The 22,711-nt window shown below is 41.4% G+C and overlaps 1 protein-coding gene across 2 annotated transcripts in view; it reads right to left on the reverse strand.

Annotated features, from left to right (window-relative positions):
• LOC116986320 (arf-GAP with SH3 domain, ANK repeat and PH domain-containing protein 1-like) overlaps nt 1-22,711 on the reverse strand; it is a 92,250-nt gene that overhangs the window by 20,657 nt on the left and 48,882 nt on the right. For both annotated transcript variants that reach the window (XM_033041742.1, XM_033041741.1), the window contains exons 8-17: nt 21,797-21,872; nt 19,497-19,583; nt 18,705-18,805; nt 14,304-14,373; nt 12,606-12,693; nt 11,539-11,587; nt 9,135-9,298; nt 5,133-5,266; nt 1,919-2,010; nt 123-309 (exon numbers count right to left, since the gene is read on the reverse strand). In XM_033041742.1, the coding sequence (XP_032897633.1) occupies nt 123-309; nt 1,919-2,010; nt 5,133-5,266; nt 9,135-9,298; nt 11,539-11,587; nt 12,606-12,693; nt 14,304-14,373; nt 18,705-18,805; nt 19,497-19,583; nt 21,797-21,872 (1,048 nt within the window). The remainder of the gene's footprint in view (nt 1-122; nt 310-1,918; nt 2,011-5,132; nt 5,267-9,134; nt 9,299-11,538; nt 11,588-12,605; nt 12,694-14,303; nt 14,374-18,704; nt 18,806-19,496; nt 19,584-21,796; nt 21,873-22,711) is intronic.

Raw genomic sequence — 22,711 nt, forward strand, 5'->3', positions numbered from 1 at the left:
TAATCATGCTTGAGGGGGTTTCGGAAGCGCCTCCAAAACGTAACAAGGAATGATATAACTGGGTTTTCATTTTCCTTCAGTGATTTATTCTATCAATAACTCCTGTGCAGTGCCTCTCTTACCTGATCAAATAACGTCAGTGATTCGCTGAGGTCAACTTTTTCTGCATAGGCCTGTAACAATGCAAATATATCCTTGCCTTTCACGGAAATGTACAAATTATTCAGCTTTGTCACAGGAGTACCATTGGTCTCTTTTACATATTGATGAGCTATATACTTGGAAACGATGTAATCTTTTCGTGTTGTCCTTTAAAACAACAGAACATTTTGATTAGATTAGCTTTCGCTTAGGGTCTTTTTTAAATATCAGAACATCTCAATCAGTTTAGATTTTGGTAAAACAACCAAACATAATGTAGACAACTAGAAAGTGTATCATGTTTGAAAAGGTACCTTAAAGCAAACACTAGAAGGGGGTCAAACCCTTGAAATCTTGAAATCTACTAAAACTATAAACATTATTCTATCACTTGCAGTCCCCATGCAGTCAGGACTGGGCCAAAGTCAGGCCCTGGGCTCCCACCTATATTGTGTGGGAAAGAACTGCAGATGCTGATTTAAATCAAAGGTGGACACAAAATGCTGGAGTAACTCAGCGGGACAGGCAGCATCTCTGGAGAGAAGGAATGGGTGACGTTTCGGGTCGAGACCCTTCTTCAGACTCCCACCTATATCTCTGCTCCACGCCAGTAACTCACATGTTACTTTTCTCCCCTTGGCTGCACATTCAGCAAATCATCAAACCTGTCTCTCACCTACTGAATCTTTGTTGCAATCATCTGCCTGTTAAACCCCCCTCACGTTTTGACTTATACCTGCCACGCTTTGTCCTGCCCCTCCCCTTTTCCAGCTTTCTTTTACAATCAGTCTGAAGAAGGGTCTCGACCCAAAATATCACCTATTTCTTTTCTCCAGAGATGTTGCCAGACCCGCTGAGTTACTCCAGCGTCGATCTTCAGTGTAAACCATCTGCAGTTTCTTCCTACACAAGTTGATTATGAGGTTGGGATGAGGATCAGAACTAGCCAAAATGGAAGATGGGGATGTCGGGAAAGAGGGATTGTTCCAGAGATCATGGGGATTGAATGGGTAGGCACAATGAGTGGAGATCCAAAATCTCCAGGCACTTGAAATCCAAAATAAAAAATGCTGGAAATACTGAGCAAGTCATGTTACATTTGTGAGAAGAAAAACAGAGTCAACGTTTTGGGTTGACAATCCTTCATCAAAACTGAAAAGAAGACAAAGGAATAGAAAACACAAGTGCTGGTGTAACTCAGAGGGTCAGACAGCAACTCTAGAGAACATGGATAGGTGACATTTCCGATCGGGTCCCCTTCTTCAGACCGACCCAAAACATCACCTATCCATGTTCTCCAGAGATGCTGCATGGCCTGCTAAGATACTCCAGCACTTTCTTTTGCAAACAGGCATCCACAGTTCCTGGTTTCTAAAAAGACAAACGAAGTTTGTTAAGCGTGGCAGGGCAGATAGGAATGCCTTTCCAATTGAGTTTCCAAAGCTCCACAGCATGCGGAGTATGTGACAGGTACTGGGAAAATGTTTGAAGCTAATTGTTTAGCTAATTGTTTAGCTAATTGTTACATATCCTTGTAACTAAAGATTTCTTCTTGGTCCTGAGTGTAAGTATATAAGCAGTTGGTTTCAGTAACATTTAAAAAATATATAGATGTATATATATATAGATGTATATGTACAAATGTTTTTTATTGTTATTTAAATCAAAAAACAAGAATAAAATAATTGATAGCAGAAATAATGAAAAGTTATGGTCTTGTTCAGTTAGCATCAGCAGCTTTTTTAATGTTTAGTATTTCCTTTTGATTTTTACTCACATGGGACTGTCTGTACTTGGTTTTACTGGTAAACTTGGAAGATTAGCCTCCAAAAGTTCATTGAACTTTGAATTCCCAACATTCTTTGCTAACTGTAAAATAAGCACATCACAAATTAATTTTCACAAATTCTTGAACAAACACAACCTATCAAAACATCAGAAGTAATCCTCACCGAATAGCTGAACATGTTTAAGAAGCTAAACGATCTCTACATATTGGAGTATTAAGCTGGTCAGTCTGAAGAAGGGTCCCGACTCGAAACGTCACTTGTCCATGTTTTCCTGAGATGCGGCCTGACCCGCTGAGTTACTCCAGCACTTTGTGTCTTTTTTTAAACCAGCATCTGCAGTTCCTTGTACCTAAAGAAATAATCCTCTATTTACTATTCAAAATTACTATCTTTGTTTCTAATTTGGTAAATCCTATGTGTGGCTGGAACGGCAGATGCTGGTTTACACCAAAGACAGATACAAAATGCTGGAGTAACTCAGCCGATCACGTAGCATCTCAGGAGAAAAAGAGTAGGTGGCGTTTTGGGTCTTCTTCAACTCAGAGTTCTGACCCAAGATGTCACCTGCTCCTTTTCTCCAGAGATGCTGCCTGACCCACCTAGTTATTCCAGCATTTTGTGAGTATTTTAGTAAAGCCCAAATGATTTACATTATGTGTTCATTAAGTTTTCTATATGTATTATGGAGCTCTCTAAATTGACGTGTGCTTTCACTAATGACCATAAATTGTACCGTGTGCGGACGTGGCCGACGGATGAGAGGCCGAAGCAAAGAAGTCGGAGCCAAAGAACAGAATGGAAACGAGGCCGAAACGACAATAAATCGAAAGAGTCTGAAGAGGAAATGCCTACTAAGCGAAAGGATGGGACGCCTAAATGCAAACTAACTGAAAGGGCCGGACGCCTAAAACCCAAGGAACCGAAAAGCTGCGTCGCCTAAAAGCAAACTTACCGAATGGCCGCTCTGTCGAAACGCCACCTACCCGAAAGACGGCGTCGCCTACAGGCCAAAGGACCGACTGCCGCTCGACAGAAAAGTCCAATAACGGACTTAACGTTGCCGGGGGGCGGGACTTGTCAGCGGTTGGTTCAGACCCCCGCGTCCATCACATCACTGTGAAGGCATGTACATTGTCCCAAACCTCCGCTCCACCCGACCCACAGCCCGTGGAGGGTGGGGGCTGTCCCGAGCGATGCACACCTTCGGCCGCTTTCAACTTGGTGCTTGGGTTCAGATTGCCCAGTCACCTATGGCTTGTGTGGGAAAATGAACCCCACGCTCCCGTCTTCCTCTTCTCTCCCCCCTCTTCTCTCACCCCTCTTCTCTCTCTCTCCTCCTCTCTCCACTCTTCTCTCTCCTCCTATCTCTTCCCCTCCTCTTTCACCCCCTCTCTCCTCCTCTCCCTCCCCTCTTCTCTCTCTCCACTCTTCTCTATCTCCTCCTCTCTCTTCCCCTCTTCTACCCCCCCCCTCTCTCCCTTCTCTCTCTCCCCCCCTCTCTCTCACTTTACTCACTCCCCATCTCTCCCCCTTCTCTCTCTCCTCCATCTTCACCCGCGGGAGCGTTCCACAGTCACTGACCACGATGCACCGCCATCGGACTCCAACCTCCATACCAAGGTGATTTCCCCCCCACCCTATCCGACCGCGGTCAGTGACTGTGGGACGCTCCCGCAGTTGGAGACAGAGGAGAGAGAGAAGGGGAAAGAGAGAGAGGGGGGGGGAGAGAGAAGAGAGAGAAGAAGAGAGAGAAGAATGGAGAGAGAGGAGAGAGAGAAGAGGGGAGAGAAGGGAGAGAGAGAAGGGAGAGAGAGAAGGGAGAGAGAGAAGGGAGGAAGGGAGAAGGGAGGGAGAGAGAAGGGAGAGAGAGGGGGGAGAGGAGGGGAAGAGAGGAGAAGAGACAGAAGAGTGGAGAAATAGGAGGAGGGAGAGAAGAGGGGAGAGAGAAGAGAGAGAAGGGAGAGAGAGAATGGAGAGAGAGAAGGGAGAGAGAAAAGGGAGAGAGAAAAGGGAGAGAGAGAGGAGGGGGAGAGAGGAGAAGGGAGAGCAAGAAGGGGAGAGAGAGGGGGAGAGAGAGAAGGGGGAGACAGGAGCGTGGGGTTCATTTTCCCACACAAGCCATAGGTGACTGGGCAATCTGAACCCAAGCAGCAAGTTGAAAGCGGCCGAAGCTGTGCATCGCTCGGGACAGCCCCCACTCTCCCACGGCCACCCTCCACGGGCTGTGGGTCGGGTGGAGTGGAGGTTTGGGACAATGTTCATGCCTTCACAGTGATGTGATGGACGCGGGAGTCTGGACCAATCGCTGACAAGTCTCTCCCCCCCGGCAACGTCAAGCCCGTTATTGGACTTTTCTGTTGAGCGGCAGTCGGTCCTTTGGCCTGTAGGCGACGCCGTCTTTCGGGTAGATGGCGCTTCGACAGAGCGGCCATTCGGTAAGTTTGCTTTTAGGCGACGCAGCTTTTCGGTTCCTTGGGATTTAGGCGTCCCGCCCTTTCGTTTAGTTTTCATTTAGGCATCCCATCCTTCGGTTAGTAGGCGATTTGTCTTCGGACTCTTTCGGTTTATTGTCGTTTCGGCCTCGTTTCCATTCCATTCTTTGGCTTCAACTTCTTTGCTTCGGCTTCTTGTCTGTCGGCGCCACGTCCAGGTACCAAATTATACGCATCCTCTTCACTCTCAGCACTCAGTTCTCCATTGCATATAGAATTCACACTGTGAAGCCAAAACTTCCTTTAAAAAGTACTAAATTATGCACTTAATTTCCAGAAAGAGACAAATCATGCAGAGATTAGGAGCCCGGTTCAGATATTACCTCACTGAATAGCTGAACATGCTTAAGAAGCTAAACAACCACTCCATGTTGGAGGAACTCAGCTGGTCAAGCAGCATCTGTGGAGGGAACAAGCACATTTCAAGTCAGGACCCGTCTTCAATCTGAAAAAGAGCCTCGACCTGAAACGCCACTGATCCGTTCCCTCCACAGATGTTACCTGACCTCCTGAGTTACTCCAACACTTTGTGCTTTGTTCAAGATTCTAGCAACTGCAGTTCCTTGTGTCTCCAACCTATCTCCATGTTACTATGTTCCTTCCTATAAATATCAGGGACATGATGGTTGTCCAACAGAATGTATTTTTCTTTACAGCAAAACAATTCTAAAATAGGCTATTAAAATAGAACAATAAAACAGAATCTCACCAAAAGTTCAGAGGTGCCAAGTTTATCCAAAGAGAGAGATTGTATACGAGAGTAATGTACACCCATCTCCCGATGAATTCCAGAACATTCTATACAAATCAGGATTCCAAGATTGGTAGAAAGCCAGGTTGGACCTGCGGGGAAAGTTGACAATAACTACATGTAATTATTGCAAATACTCACGAATACACAATATAATTAAAAATGACAAAGAATAAATACAGATGTGCTGTGCAAGTGGTAGCTGGCGCGGTTGGGAAATAGTAGACATTTCTAAAAATATCTTCAAATAGTTAGCCAGAAAGAGGACAAAGAAAAACATATTCTGTTTTTATTTCCAAGTAATGTGCTTCCTCGTAATTAATTACATTAGTTTAGCCATTTGTAAATTCCAATTGCCCAACCAATTGTGCAGCCTGGTGCTAATTCTTGAAAAGGATTGGAATAAATTATTTTGTTTTCTTCTAAGCATTCTGAAGATCATTTCAGACTTTGTATTCCTCAATGGTAAATGGTTTTGCAAGTGTCCAGTTATAATCCCATGGATGGCAGCTTTGCACTCTTAGCTCAGCCAAGCACATATACTGAATATTTGACCTAGAGGTGCCTCTCATTCTGAGCAGGATTACTACTGGAGAAATACTAGGAATAGTCTCCCAACATAATGCCCATTATTAATGTTAATATTGCTTTTAATTAAGTGGGATCTTGCAAGATTAGATCAAATTTAATCAGAGAGAGCTAGCTAACTGCATACAGAAACAAAGAACTGCAGATGATGGTTTATACCAGATAGGCACAAAGTACTGGAGTAACACAGTGGGTCAGGCAGCATCTCTGGAGAAAAATGATAGGTGACTATTCAGGTCGAGACCCTTCCCAAAACGTCACCTTTTCCTTTTCTCCAGAGATGTTGCCTGATCCTCTGAATTACTCCAGCATTTTGTGTCTAATTGCATAAGAATTGGCTTAATGTAGGAAATAGAGGGCGACATTGGAAGGTTGTTTATCGGTCTGGAACCTTGTGGCTAGTGGTCTGCCCCATGGATCGATGCTCAGCCCAAGTTGCAGTTTGTCATCTACAGTGCCCTCCATGTTTGGGACAAAGACCCATCATTTATTTCTTTGCCTCTGCATCCCATAATTTGAGATTTGTAACAGAAAAAAATCACATGTGGTTAAAGTGCACATGGTCAGATTTTGATAAAGGCCATTTCTATACATTTTGGTTTCACCATGTAGAAATTACAACAGTGTTTATACATAGTCCCCCCATTTCAGGGTACCATAATGTTTGGGACACAGCAATGTCATGTAGATGAAAGTAGTCACGTTTAGTATTTTGTTGCATATCCTTTGCATACAATGACCGCTTGAAGTCTGCGATTCATGGACATCACCAGTTGCTGCCAGGCCTGTATTGCAGTCATCTTTACCTTATACTTGCTTTGGGGGATAGTCCCCTTCACTTTTCTCTTCAGCATATAAAAGTCATGTTCAATTGGGTTCAGATCGGGTGATTGACGGCCACTCAAGAATTTACCATTTTTTAGCTTTGAGAAATTATTTTGTTACTTTAGCAGTATGTTTGGGATCATTGTCTTGCTGTAGAATGAACCACCGACCAATGAGTTTTGAGGCATTTGTTTGAACTTGAGCAGATAGGATGTGTCTATACACTTCAGAATTCATCATGCTGCTACCATCAGCAGTTGTATCATCAATGAAGATAAGTGAGCCAGTACCTTCAGCAGCCATACATGCCCAGGCCATAACACCCCCTCCACCGTGTTTCTCATATGAGGTGGGTATGCTTTGGATCTTGGGCAGTTCCTTCTCTCCTCCATACTTTTCTCTTGCCATCACTCTGATATTAGTTAATCTTCGTCTCATCTCTCCACATGACCCTTTTCCAGAACTGTGGTTGCTCTTTAAGTACTTCTTGGCAAACTGTAGCCTGGCCATCCTAGTTTTGCGGCTAACTAGTGGTTTGCATCTTGCAGTGTAGCCTCTGTATTTCTGTTCATGAAGTCTTCTTTGGACAGTGGTCATTGACAAATCCACACCTGACTCTTGAAGAGTGTTTCTGATCTGTCAGGCAGGTGTTGTTTTTTTTTCTTTATTATAGAGAGAATTCTTCTGTCATCAGCTGTGGAGGTCTTCCTTGGCCTGCCAGTCCCTTTGCGATTAGTAAGCTCACCAGTACTCTCTTTCTTATTAAAGATGTTCCAAACAGTTGATTTTGGTAAGCCTGAGGTTTGGCTGATATCTCTGTTTTATTCTTGTTTCTCAGTCTCATAATGGCTTCTTTGACTTTCATTGGCACAACTTTGGTCTTCATGTTGATAAACAGCAATAAAAGTTTCCAAAGGTAATGGAAAGACTGGAGGAAAGACTAGGTGCTGAGAGCTCTCTTATACCTGCATGAAGGAGGCAATTAAACACACCTGAGCAATTACAAACGCCTGTGAAGCCATGTGTCCCAAACATTATGGTGCCTTGAAATGGGGGGACTATGTATAAACATTTCTGTAATTTCTACATGGTGAATCCAAAATGTATAAAAATACCCTTTAATAAAATCTGACAATGTGCACTTTAACCACATGTGATTTTTTTCTATTACAAATCTCAAATTGTGGAGTACAGAGGCAAATAATAAATGATGGGTCTTTGTCTCAAACATTATGGAGGGCACTGTATGTCAATGATTAGAATGTGGATATAGAAGGCATATTCAACAAGCTCATCAGGAAGGCTGGCTCCGTCCTGAGAGTGGAGTTGGATACATTGGAGGTGATCTTGGAGGGGTGGATCCTCCTCAAAGTGCGGAGCATCTTCGACAATGCAGCTCACCCCCTCCACGACACACTGGTCAACCTGAGGAGCACCTTCAGTAACAGATTGGTTCCACCAAGATGCAGCACAGAATGCCATTGGAGATCCTTTTTCCCTGTGGCTATCAAACTGTACAACTCCTCCCCTTTTGTCTTGGGGTTGACTGAGTAACCCCCCCCCACATCTTTGCACATCCCCAATCCTGGACTTTCCACTCGCCACTTTAATTTCATGTTTCACTTTTATGACTCTTGGCATACCGATTTCCCTCCTGGGATAAATAAAGTTCTCTTGTACCGTATGATTAGTACGTCTTCAGATGACACAAAAATTGGTGGTATCGTAGACAGTGATGATGGCTATCAAGAATTACAGTGGGATCTTGATCAGTTGAGCAAGTGGGCCAAGGAATGGCAAATTGAGGTTAATTCAGGTAAGTGTGAGGTGTTACATTTGGGAAGTCAATCAATGGTAGGGCCCTGGGTCCTTTGCAGAACAGAGGGTTCCAGGAGTGCAAGTAAATAGTTCCCTGAAAGTCGCATCGCAGGTTAATAAAGTGGTGATGACACTTGTCACTGTCTACCCTCCCAGTACCCTTTATAATGTTAATGTCTCAATTTGTTCTTTTCTTTTGGATCTGCGCTTCTTGTTTAATTTTTCTTGTTATCTATGGCTAGATTACTCCTCAGGTTGGATTTTGGGACTTAAAGGGATATGTATTTCTTGTAAATATACTTATTCTTTAAATATTAGCCATTGCTATAAAACACAGGCCTGAATTAAGCAACTTTTCTTCTATTAATACACAAGATTGTGTATCACTGGCAAGCTCACGGCTTTATGGTTCATCTCTGAAATAGGTGCAGTGAGCCACCCTGACTGAAATACTGCAGTCTATATAATAAACCTGTAGGTAGAAATGATACGATTTTGAAAGAGAGGAAGGTGAGATAGAGAGGTTAGGAAACGCCCATTAACCTTGGACTTCCCGGAAACATGGTCCATTCCTGCTCTTATTTCTTAAGCAGAGTTTGTGGGGACTGATGAAAGTTCATCAACCTCTCTACAAAAGTCTGATGCGCTGAATATATCCAGAATTTTCTGTTTTTATTTTGGATAAGAACAAAGATATTTCATCTCACTTTCTTAACACCATCGTCTCACCTTCTGCTCCACAATCACAACACTCGCTATTCCCTGACATTTGTTGGATATCTTCAATGATGGCTTTGGTTAGGTCTTCAATACTACTCTCTGCACTACTGTGCTCTTCATGGAAAGCCATATTTAGAGCCTCTTGCTTGCAGTTCGTTAAAACAGAAATCCACCTTGACAAAAATGGAGAGGAGCATTCATTAAGTTAATCTCTGGTCATTCACAATATCTAGTTAGTCCAAGACATTTATTGAAACATAAATGTACAGTTATCTATTGTTACAACTATGATGCAAAGATAACGATAAGACATTAAAGTGTGTAATACTTCACTACATCTGCTTATCCAGTCTCTCCTCATAACCAAAACATTCCATCCCAGGCAATGTCCTAGTGAATCTCCTTTACACCTTCTCCAGTGCAAGCACATGCTTCCTATGGTGCAGTGACCAGATCTCCACTCAATATTCTAGCTGTGGAGTAAGCAATATTTTTATAATATTTTGCCAAGACCTCCCTGCTGTTATATATAGTGTCCCAGCTAATGAAGGCCAGCATTCCCTATGGCTTCTGGACTACCCTATTTACCTATGCCCTCAGCTTCAGGGATATCTGTAGAGCAAGGTCCCTTAATTCCTCACTGCTCCCTAGGGCGCAATCATTCATGGAACATATTATTAGCCTTCCTGATAGGATTGCCTATTAATTTCCACCTGCCATAGTCCTTCCCAATTTATCAGTTGGAAGATGGCCAGGGCAATGGCACATGGAATTTAATCCTGAAAGGTGACAGAAAAATGATTACATATAAAAAATATCAACTTTTTAAAAAAAGGGACACCCAATGGACAATAGACAATAGGTGCAGGAGTAGGCCATTCGGCCCTTCGAGCCAGCACCGCCATTCAATGTGATCATGGCTGATCATCCACAATCAGTACCCCGTTCCTGCCTTCTCCCCATCTTGACTCTGCTATCTTTAAGAGCTCTGTCTAGCTCTCTCTTGAAAGCATACAGAAAACCAGCCTCCATTGCCCTCTGAGGCAGAGAATTCCACAGACTCACAACTCTCTGTGTGAAAGAGTTTATCCTCATCTCCGTTCTAAATGGCTTACCCCTTATTCTTAAACTGTGGCCCCTGGTTCTGGACTACCCCAACATCGGTAACATGGTTCCCGCCTCTAGCATGTCCAAACCCTTAATAATCTTATATGTTTCAATAAGATCTCCCCTCAACCTTCTAAATTCCAGAGTATACAAGCCCAGCCGCTCCATTCTATCAACATATGACATGCCCGCCATCCTGTGAATTAACCTGGTGAACCTATGCTGCACTCCCTCAATAGCAAGAATAGAACATGGAAGTGGCAATGCGATATAAAATGAGAGGCCAAGTTTCAATCAGATATGTGCAGATGACACTGTGAAGCAACAGCCTAAAATAGTCTAACCACAAACGCAGAACTCAAAGTATGAGAGTCAATTCAGATGCCGCTGTTAGCCATCATAATTCTGAATGACTTTCCTGTCAATTGACTGTAATCAGTATCTATCAGTATATAAAAAGGGACTAAATTGCAAGCAGCAGCTTTCTAGCTGCACTCAAATTGAAAGTGATGCTCACTTCTATATGTAGTTAAGTATAAGTGTGAAAGCCAAGAACAGAGAAGTGACACAGGAAGTACATGTGTTGCTGACACTCACCAATAACTCTCTCTCCAATGCTCATTTTTCCAAAAACATTTGATCAAAATATTTCAGCCTTGATCCAGATACATACAAGAACAGAGTATCAGGGTGGAGAGAGTAGCTAAATATGAAGGTAGTATTAATTGATTTAAGGCATCTTAAACTAGTCGATGTATGGCAATGGAAAACCATCCACTGGATGCATATCTAACATCAAACATGGTTGTGCAGAAACAAGGAACTGTAGATGCTGGTTTACCAAAGAAATATGAGAAAAATATATCTGGACAAAACCATTGCTGATTTTAGGTCTATTTGTGTACAAATACATCTACACCTCTCCAGTTAATCAAAGCATTGCAATAAAATCCACACTCAATTTTAATATAATCAATCCTTTCTACACTCAGTTTGAAGATTAACAAGTTGCTGTAATCAAATAAACGAGAAAACTGAAGAGATTTCAAATGTGACAGCAATAGCACATAAAAAAATACAACCAAGTAGATATTCAGAAAATTTGTCTTGCAGATATAAAATACACCCACGTGTTAAATGATAAGAAACTAAAGATTTATTAACATCAAAATACACAGTTGGGTTTAGCTAGCTTTCAAAGGAAAAGTCTCAAATCATTTGAGCCCATAGACTGAGAGCTTTCTAAAATGCTCAGCAATCCATTATCTACATGTGCGAACCCACAACTGGTCAGCTGTCTACTTACGCCATACAGTCCAGCTCATCATCTGCCAGGAAATGATAGGTGCGGTTATCTAAAGGCAAAACAAATTATATTACATTAGAATAACTGAATGAGATAAAACAACTACATTGTGGACCTACCTCTATGATATGAAATTAATTCCCCTTTAAATCTAGAGTTATATTTGGATCTCAAAACAAATGAAAATAAAGATCATATAATTTGATCTAGAATTATAATTATTCACCACACACCAAGTGAAGGAACACAAGTGAGAAAATGGGTTTGGAACTCTCTGCCACGCAACTGCTTTTTTCATAGCTTGCATTTGTGCTTAGAATAAAGTACAATTTTATCTTAGAGAATGACAATGTACATGTGTGCACGTATGGTGGGGAGGTGATGATGCAAATTTATAAAACACTGGTAAAGCCACATTTGGACTACTGTCTACAGTTTAGTTCACCACTCCATAGGTAGGATTGCAATGGAGAGGATTTATAGACATTTACCAGGATGTAGCCTGGGATTGAGTACATTCACTTAAGGGGAGACATTGGGTAGGCTGGGCTTTCTTTTTTTCAATGGAGGAGGCTCAGATGACCCGAAAGCGATGTACAAATTTATGAAGGGCCACAATAGGGTAGATGGCACAGAACATCCCACTGCAAAAGTAACCAAAACAAGGAGATAATATAGGGCAATATTTGAGAGGTTTAGAAATGATCTGATGAAGACAATTTTCACCGAGAGTGTGATTGGAATCTGAAACACAGTGCCCGAGTAAGCATCGGATGCAGATACTCACACAATGCACACAGGCTGTAGACCAAGTGCTGGTAAATTGGATTAGCAAAGATAGATACTTGCTGGTCAGCACTGACATGCTGGGCTACAAATAATGCTGCTCATAATGGTGTGTAGGAGTATCATATTTCAATATGTAAAAACCTCCGAGTACTGACAAACGATATGCCAACTGCTAATCATAAGTAAGTTTTATTAAGCAACATGATTCATAGAGTGATGAATATTAGGGAATAAGCACATATTCAACAGTGGAAAAAAAGCAAAATGATTGTTCATACGTGAAATGAGGTCAAAGCATTTTTTATCTTCCAAACTAGGCTTCACTTGACAGGTGAGGAGGTTGAGCTTTGCTGGCTGTCGGTTTGGCTGGAAAAAATAGAAATGAATAAAAGGACATTAAGATAATGTATCCTACTATTCCATTCCACATTATAAAAGCACAGGGGGAAAAAAGAGCATTTGCTCATTGCTGAACACAATGTGGTTCCTGCAATTGCATAAAAATATATCATGCTAGTTCAAAAATAAATCATGACTGCGTAGTAATATAGGATGTAGCTCTGTTGCAGTTGTAAGATTAAGAATTATATTTGGGGCAGTATAAGGTATTCTCAAATTAGTTTGGGGAAGTCTATAAAATAGAGACGTGAGGTTAAAGAAAAAAGGTACCGATGATGTACTTACTGAACAATGCCAGTCTTTATGTTCTAAAGCAAAACGTTTCAGTCTGTAATGGTTCGTACTTAGTGTGATTCTGCCCCAAACCAAATGTCATGATCCAAGTTGTTTATGTCCATGGAGGCAATAATTATTCACAATCGCATGGAATACATTGTAGGGATAGTTTGCTTTGTTTGTGCATTGGAAATTGGGAAAGTAAATAACAATGTAAAAGGCATTTTACTATCCACTCAATTCCTGACCGTTTTCAATAATAAGTGGCAGAATTTTGCAGGTAACAAAACATTTTCCTGTAGTAGCAGCAGTCTCAAGCATTGATGCAAATTAAGATCCTCTTTTGCTCATTGGCTCTATCCACTTAGCTGATAGTCACCTCAGCTTTTCTATTTGGCAAATACAATATAGCAGTGCCGGGGTAACTCAGTGTGTACTGATTTGAATAATACTTTCCATGTTTCCATACAACTGCTCTACTGTAGAAACAAGAAACTTCAGGTGCTGGTTTACAAAAGAAGACATAAAGTGCTGCAGTAACTCAGTGGGTCAGGCAGCATCTCTGGAGAACATGGATAGGTGATGTTTCGGGTCAGGACCCTTCCTGTAGACCTGAAACGTTACTTATCCATGTTCTCCAGAGATGCTGCCTGACCCACTGAGTTACTGCAGCACTTTATGTCTTCTTTTGTAAACCAGCACCTGAAGTTTCTTGTTTCTACAGTAGAGCAGTTGTATGGAAACATGGAAAGTATTATTCAAATCAGTACACAACTTCATCACACAGGAACAGGAAGAGCTGACACTTTATTGAGTCACAAAACTAACTTACAGGCCTCTCAGCCTTCAACTCCCACTCTTACTTCTATATCCTATCCCGGCCACATAGCCTGAAGCTCATGCATGGCCGAGGGTGGCTTGGCTTTTCACTGCTAGCATCTGTGCACTTCTCATTTTTGTTACAAGAGTATTTCAATTGACCATTGTTACAATTACAGTGGCCATGTGTGGATCCGCCATGAGAGAAAAAAAATAATCCTTTCCAAATTAAATGTGTACCAATGTTCTTGGACTTGCTGTACACTTCATCATGATGGTGATTCCTTTTTAAATTCCATCTGATTTCCATGAATGCTCCTAGTTATGTGTTTTTATGCTCTGGGGAAATTAGCACTAGTCAGTGTGAAAGACAAAGTTGTGTGAAGAAATTTGAATTTATTCAGTCACCAGGCGATTGTAAACTGAGAGGCATTTGCTGCCAGATAAAATCAACAACAGATGATTTCCCATGCTAAACTCACTGTTCCATGCGATATGGTGAGGTAACAGTTCTTTACGATACATTTCCTCTTCTGCCAAACTTTCCTCAACCTGAATGAGAAAATATTTATGAAACAATACTGCTCAATTTCAAATATTTTTTAATCAAGAAAATATCATCAAACCCATTTATATAACAATGGGGTAAAAAATGCATACACAGAAAGTTTGGGATCTGGGATTGTGAAGTGAAATAGACCCATGCGCATTTAACAAGGTGCAGAACGCACACAATATTCCTGCTGCAACCTCATTAAAAAAATGTTGGAACATTCTAAGCACTGCTATTTATTGTATTGGCCCAGGACCATGTTTCAATTTACTGAGTGATTAGAATCAGTTTAAGCTAGCCAAAGCCAATTTAAACACTGCCTACATTTCTTAAAGGGGAAAGTAGCAAGCTAAAAACAGTAGACACTGGAAATCTAAAATAAAAACAGAATCTGTTGGAATATGCAGCAGATCAGATACTAGCTGTGGAGAGAGATACATTTAAAATTGCGGTTTGATGGCTTTGGGTATTTGTTTTGTGCCTATATTTAGTGATGGAAGTTAGCAAGAAAGCTGCAACAGAGAATGGACTGCTGTGGGCACCCCACCTCTCTGACATGGCTCTGGCTGATGAAAAGAAGGACAAACACCTCTTTTCACAGGTGCTGGTTAAGTTCCCATGGCAGAGAGTTAATCATAAAGAGAAACAAGGTCAAAACGAGGAATCAAGCCCCAAAGATAGATACAAGGCTGCAAGATATTTGATGACTTTTCAAGCAGGGAAACTACTTAATTTCCACTAATTCAATCAGTTCATACTACCCATCCTAAATTGTTGCGAGCTCTAAATCCAAAAACTCGCTACCCATTAGATCTGTAGGATTACCTTCTCTGGAAGGACTATGGTGGTTCAAGAAGGTGGCTAACCAACACCTTCTCGATCACAAACTCAAACTGTTACCCACATACTCTTAGGTTAAGATAAAAATGCTGGAGAAATTCAGCGGGTGAGGCAGCATCTATGGAGGGAAGGAATAGGCAACATTTCGGGTCGAGACCCTTCTTCTGACTGATGTCGGGAGGGGCGGGAAAAAGAAAGGAAGAGGCGGAGACAGTAGGCTTGTGGGAGAGCTGGGCAGGGGAGGGGAAGGAGGGAGAAACCAAGGACTACCTGGAATTGGAAACTATCCAAGTGGAATATGAGGTGCTGTTCCTCCAATTTTCACTGGGCCTCACCCTGGCAATGGAGGAGGCCCAGGACAGAAAGGTCGGATTCGGAATGGGAGGGGGAGTTGAAGTGCTGAGCCATCGGGAGATCAGGTTGGTTATTGCAAACTGAGCAGAGGTGTTGGGCGAAGCGATCGCCAAGCCTGTGCTTGGTCTCACCGATGTGGAGAAGTTGACATCTGGAATAGCGGATGCAGTAGATGAGGTTGGAAGAGGTGCAGGTGAACCTCTGCCTCACCCGGAAAGACTGCTTGGGTCCTTAGATGGAGTCGAGGGGGGAGGTAAAGCGACAAGTGTAGCATTTATCGACTTCAGGAGGACACAAAATGGGGAACACGTCCCAATCTGTATCAATGGGGACAGTGTGGAGAGAGTGTCCAACTTTAGGTTTCTGAGCACACACATTTCGGAGGACCTTACATGGTCCACCAACACCGCTGCGCTGGTCAAGAAGGCACAGCAACGACTGTTCTTCCTAAGAACATTGAAAAAGACTGGTCTGCCCCAAAGGCTGCTGACAATCTTTTACCGCAGCACCACAGAGAGCATACTAACACATGGCATCTCTGTGTGGTATCTCAGCTGCACGGAGGCGGAGAGGAGAGCTCTTCAGCGCGTCGTTTACAGGGCGCAGAAGATTATTGGGACACAGCTACCAGCCTTGGAGGCCATCTACTACACACAGTGCCTCAGGAAGGCCGTCAGCATCCACAAAGACTCCTCACACCCTTCTAATAGCCTGTTCAAACTCCTACCTTCAGGCAGACGTGACAAGGCCTTCTACGCCCGCACCTCCAGACTCAGGAACAGCTTAATCCCCAGAGCTATCGCTGCTCTGAACCGGCCCTGCTGAGTGCCCCCCCCCCCTCCCTCCCCCATGAACAGTATTCACGCACATCGACCCGGCACAGACATATTTGCACTTTAGACTGTTTTACTGTTTTAAAAAAAATATAAAATGTTTTTCGGGGTATCTAAATTTAATTAGTTGTTTAAGTTATGATTATCGGATGGAAGCTGCATACCAAATACAATAAAATATATTATTATTATTATTATTATTATTATTATTATTTCCTGCGGTTGCAAGGGAAAGTGGAGGGGGTGGTTTGGGTGGAAAGGGACGTATTAACCAGGGAGTTATGGAGGGAACGGTCTCTGCGGAAAGCAGAAAGGAGAGGAGATGGGAAAATGTGGCCAGTGGTGGGATCCCGTTGAAGGTGGCGAAAATGTTGGAGGATTATATGTTGTATGCAACGGCTGATACGGTGGAAGATGAGGACAACGGGGACTCAGTCCTTGTTACGAGTGCAGTATGGGGAGTGAGAGCGGAACTGCGGGATATAGAGGAGACCCTGGTGAGAGCCTCATCCATAATAGAAGAGGGGAACCCCCGTTCCCTAAAGATTAAGAAGAATGATTTTACAGAAGGAAAGATTCACAATGAAATGGTTGGTCCATTGGCAGACATACCTTAAATTACCCATAAATATAAAGCAATGTGAGGGAGAGTCGAGCTCCAACCTTCCACATGCCTTTGGTTGGAGCCTGGAGTCAATTTTTCCATAACGTAAATAATGCCCATCTCAACTTGCAGATTCAGCCTAACTTGCGGATCCAACCATTATGTAGCATTGATGATCAATATCTCATCTCCTCCGGGAGCATGAGGAATCCATTGGATATATGCGTGCTACGGTGGAATCCCAGATGTGTGGCTTGGAAGCTATTCCTGACATGGCTCTCAATATCGATGTTCGGTGACATTTTGAGGGTATCACAACACACTAGCAGCCTGCTAGGATTGCTAGGATCGCTGAGATGCAATCTTTGGCATGACGCGGTGGCTTGATGACAAAGTTTTGCCTTCTCTCGGGATAATAGTATTCAGCATTCCCATCCTCCTGCTACTTGACGAGTGTTCTTCTGCTGTCTGTGTCCCGGACAGTCTAGACTATTGCCTCTCAGTGAGCTAGAAGCTGGTCCATATTGCTCAAGACCCTCAACTGTGGCCTTCTTCCCTGATATACAACAGCCTTTTACTAGCCACAGAATAACCATTGGAGAAGCAGAGTACAGGGTCAGGCAAAGACATGCACAAGACAAGCATTAAGAACATGGCCAGAATGAGTACCACTGCAAATTGGAGGAGCAGCATCTCATATTTCGCTTGGGTAGTATACACCCCAGCGGTATGAACATTGACTTCTCCAATTTCAGGTAGTCCTTGCTTTCTCCCTCTTTCCCCTCCCTTTCCCAGCTCTCCCACAGCCCACTGTCTCTGCCTCTTCCTTTCTTCTTCCCCCCCCCCCCCTCCACTCCCACATCAGTCTGAAGGTCTCGACCCGAAACGTCACCTATTCCTTCGCTGCATAGATGCTGCCTCACCCACTGAGTTTCTTCAGCATTTGTGTCTACCTTAAGAACATGAATGATACTTCTCTGTTTTTCATCATGGTTAGATGCATGGTTTTAAAAGCTGATATTGTGCCCATCAAGTTTGGTCGAAAAGATGCAAAGTGATCAGCAGCAGAGAGGAAGATGAGATATGGTGCAACTTTTTTTTAAGCATTATTGTAAGCATTATTGGTTCAGCCAGCATTTCTGTGAGTGGAGAATAGTTAAAATGTCTTTTAAAGTGGATTTAGGAGGAGAATTGCTTGCAGCAAAATACTCAACAGCATTTGACATTCCTTTTAGGAGAGGGAGGTGAGAACAATTTGAAGTACTTAGTCCTTCTTGAATTATTCTCAACAAACATTGTTCAAAGTTCAATATTTATGAAGAGCATGCAAATGTTCATACCAGACATCATTCCAGCAAAATCCTTGATCATATTATTGTTTCAAGAGTATTAACATTATGTTAGATGACAACAATAGATATAAAATACCCAAAAGCATAAGAAGTCACTTAGCCAAGATCTTTGCAATTCAAAAATACTCGTCTGTATCCTCAGCAGCTTGATTATTACAGAGGGCGAGTCCTGCTAACTATTATAACTCTGAGCAATTAGTTTCCTTGATTTCTTTTTGGCAAATACAAATTCTAACTGCTGCAGACTAAACCACAAAATAAATCACAGTATGAAGGCATATCCCACCGGAGTCAAATACTTGCAAGACCTATGATTTCCAGGTAGATGAGATTACAATCATACTAACCCATCACTTTTCTTGTACAGGATTCCTACTTTTTCAGTACCATACTGCTTATTGCCCTGAAGTTGGTGCATACTGTAAACGGACTGGCGGTTTGTAGAATCCTACAGGAAAAGAAATCATAAACAAATGACAACATCGGTGAAAGTCCCTTGGTCATGGTGTTCAAAACATTGTTTGTGCACTTCACAAATAAGCAGAGTTTATTATTATTGAACATGTTCTTGCAGAACATATGCTGGAAATAATATGTACGAAAACTTTGCTTGAAAAGAATAGAAAATAAATAAACTGATTAAAACAAGGGCTGATTTAACTCATACGGAGAAATTCATCCCATTGTAAAGTAGAAATCTAGATGGCATACCCACAATGTCAAGATTAAATTTTCATTTGAGCTATTCATCAATTTTTCAAGTTTCTTTGTAGTTTCAGGGGGTCATAGTATCTGATCTGAGCAGTAGGGTCTTTGTAATATTTATAATGTTAATATTTATTTCTTAATTAAGCAATAGAATTGCATATAATTGCAGGTAAACAGTGTTATACATAACACAGCCAAGACCACAACACATTCCGTTGATACATACACCACACATGTGACTTAAATATTACATGAGCACCAACATGGCTGAACAAAGCTGACTTTTTCCTCCCTCATTAGATCTGGAAACAGCATATTAATTAATTGTGTTCTCAGCTTTATATTCAATGCATTACTAGACAATGAGAACACTATATATTAAAACAAATCTATATCATGGCAATTCAATAAACAGAACAGATTTGACAAACCTCCTTGTGGTCTAACTGTAAAGTTGGTTTGAGCTGATCTCGAAGGCTACATAGCCTCTTCTTTTCCTCCTCCTGGTTCTGTTTAATCTGGAGCAATGACAGACAAATGGTTTAATTGAAACTGCACATCAGGAATTTGTTCTTTTCATCCCACGCATTTTACAAGGGATTCCATGCAGTTCCTCCCTGAACAAAGCGTATTCTTTGGCAACACTATATGACTTGGGCCAAGATAAAATAACTCATTTAAACTGGCTTCCCTGTGTTTGTTGTTCTTTACTCCAAATCATCAAGGTTTTTGTTCCTAGCTTGCTGAAAATTAATTTACACATGCTGACCTCTGACCACTTAACCAATTCTCCAACATTTCATGCAGTTTAGCTTTGTTTAGTGTAGCTTAGAGATACAGCATGGAATCAGGCACTTCGGCCCACCGAGACTGCAAACATGCACGTCTTTGGGATATGGGAGGAAACTGGAGCATCCAGAGCAAACCCACGTGGTCACAGGGAGAACATTCAAGCTCCACACAGACAGTACCCGAGGTCAGGGTTAAACTGGGTCTTTGGCATTGTGAGGCAGCAGCTCTACCAGTTGTGCTGCTCTTGTCAATGTTTCAATTATATGCAATCTGTATCCTATGGTTACCAAGCTTTGTATTGCTGGAAGTAATTTTTTCTTCTTTCCTGTCAAACATAGCTGATTTTAAATATCCATATTGTGTCCTTGCCCACTCAAATGACAATAAACCCAGTCTCTCTACATAAATGAAGTCAGTCACTCTGAAAATATATTACAATAAACATCTTCTGCACTCTCTTCCAAGCTTTGACATCCTTCTTAAATGTGGTCACAATGGGCTGTAATTAATTGTTATGTGAAATTTCATAGTTACCACATGAAAAACCATTAAATATCTTTTTGATAATATTGATTCAGGGAGAATTGAGAAAAAACCCCACTCTTCTTTAACTACTATTATCTCTGGAGTCAGGACCTATAGGTGAGATCCTAAATAAAAACTAATCAGCAATAGTCACAAAAAAATGGACTTAGTAGTTGGACGTTTCAACAAAAGGGGAGGTGGAAGTGTAGTGCAAACCTCCATAATAAGAAGGAATTTGATGCCTCATTGGGCTAAAGAGGCTAGGTCACGCACTACAAAGTAGGATCCTTGGGAATACCGAGGAGCAGAAGGATCTTAGTTTACAAGTTCAAAGATCCTTGAAGGTAGTAGTGCAGGTAGCTAATCATGCTTAAGACGACATAAGGGATACTGGCCTTAATTAGTCAGGGCATTGAATACGAAGATAGAGGGGTTATTTGTAAGTCTTTTTGTAAACTAGCACCTGCAGTTTATGTTAGCAGAGAGATTATTCTCAGTTGGAGCACTGCATGCGGCTCTGGTCCCCAAACTGTAGGAAATATGTGATTCGCTGGAGAGTGTGCAGTGGAGAATTACCAGGATGTTGCTGGGTAGGAGAAACTGGGGTGACTAGGTTTACTTTCCCTGCTGTAGAACAGAGGGTATATAATTCAGGTAGACTTTGGCTATCTATCAATCATATATTGTTGTCTGCTGTTCTCCAAGTCTGCCTTTAATCTGACACATGGAGACCTTTGAAAAATGAACCCTCTAAGCCTATAGTTAAGAGAGTGAACCATCTGGGCCCATCTTTGGCTGTTTTCCCTTACAGCCGCGTAGTATCCATATATCAGCTTAGATTAGGGCTGTGAATATTTTTTACTGATTTTCTGCTCAATTCTATTTTAATCTTTGCCAAATTTTGTCACTAATTGCAATATATATATCAAGGTGGGCAACTGATGCTGTTGGTAAGTTATATTTCTAACAACAGCTGCATGATTCTGGAGCTTCAAACAAAGGTGCTTATTCTGACTCCAATAGGAAGGAACTCCCTCCACATGATGCATATACTATATATACTTGACGTCACTAAATCCCCAAACCATGTTATTCACTTAGATAATTACATACAAACCACAAAATGACGGGAAGAACATCCACCATTTCCTTTTTTTCATTTTCTTTATAGACTCTGTATTATAATTTATGTGGGTTTAATGATATACCTATTTTAAAAGATGGAAATATCTTAATGATTTATTTTGCTTATTGTGCTTCTTCATTTGTTCTCTTCATTTCATGCAAGCCTAAACAACGTCTCTAATTATATTGTAATCAATTCAACACTAATTTTTTAGCAAAAAAATAAAAGCTGGCTGATCATGAGGTAATACAGGGTCAGGTGAACTGGAAAATTGTATAGTGTACTCACGTTCTGTAAATCTGCTGCAAGCATTTCAACGTAATGCCTAATCTTTTCAGCTGTTTTCAAGCCTTCTTGAAAGAATCTGTAACCAATGACAGTAAAGCCTCATCATTGTTTCTAAATATTAGACTAATATCATTCGACTTCCCAACATCAACATTTTTCCATATTTAGCAGACTACCAGGATCAACATTTGTCTTCAGCTGCATGTGCTCTACATATGATTACAGGTCCACAACAAGTCAATGGAACCAAATGTTCAAAAGGCATTTAATATAAATGAACATTTTTCCCTCTCCTGCCTAAGTAAGCATTTTCAGCACATCCACATAAATGAACATTTTCAGCACATTCAATTGAGGACAAACTACTACCAAGTTATGTTTAAAGTTAATAGTTTACATTTCTTCATTTAACTTCATTATGTCTGCACTATTACTTTAAAAGTGTATTTGTTAAACTCAGCATATTTAATGAAATATGTGTACATTATAATGTAATCAGTATTCATGGCATGGGTTAATTACATAACAATAATTGGAACAAATACTGACAATTAATAACCTTCATTCATGACAAAATAAGAAATATCTCATGGATGATTTAAAAAGTGTCTCCACTGGAATATTGTTTTATATTTTCTAAATCTTCACTGTCATTTTAATGCATTAATGTCATTGCCAATAAGGCTGAGAATAGTTCAAAACAGATGCATTCATCTGTGGTCCTGATGATGCCATCTTCATAATGGCTTGTGCTCCCCATGACACGAGTTGAATTGCCCACTCCTTGTTTCAGGGGTGGGGAGGGGTTTCTCCATCTCCTTCATCTTCTGCTGTTACCGCTCGCTGTAAATACAAACCCTACCCCCTTTCCCCAATACCTTCACTTTCCCTCAGCCAGAGGCTACCATGGACAGA

Source organism: Amblyraja radiata, chromosome 23, assembly GCF_010909765.2.
Source record: "Amblyraja radiata isolate CabotCenter1 chromosome 23, sAmbRad1.1.pri, whole genome shotgun sequence".
NCBI classification, from domain to species: domain Eukaryota; kingdom Metazoa; phylum Chordata; class Chondrichthyes; order Rajiformes; family Rajidae; genus Amblyraja; species Amblyraja radiata.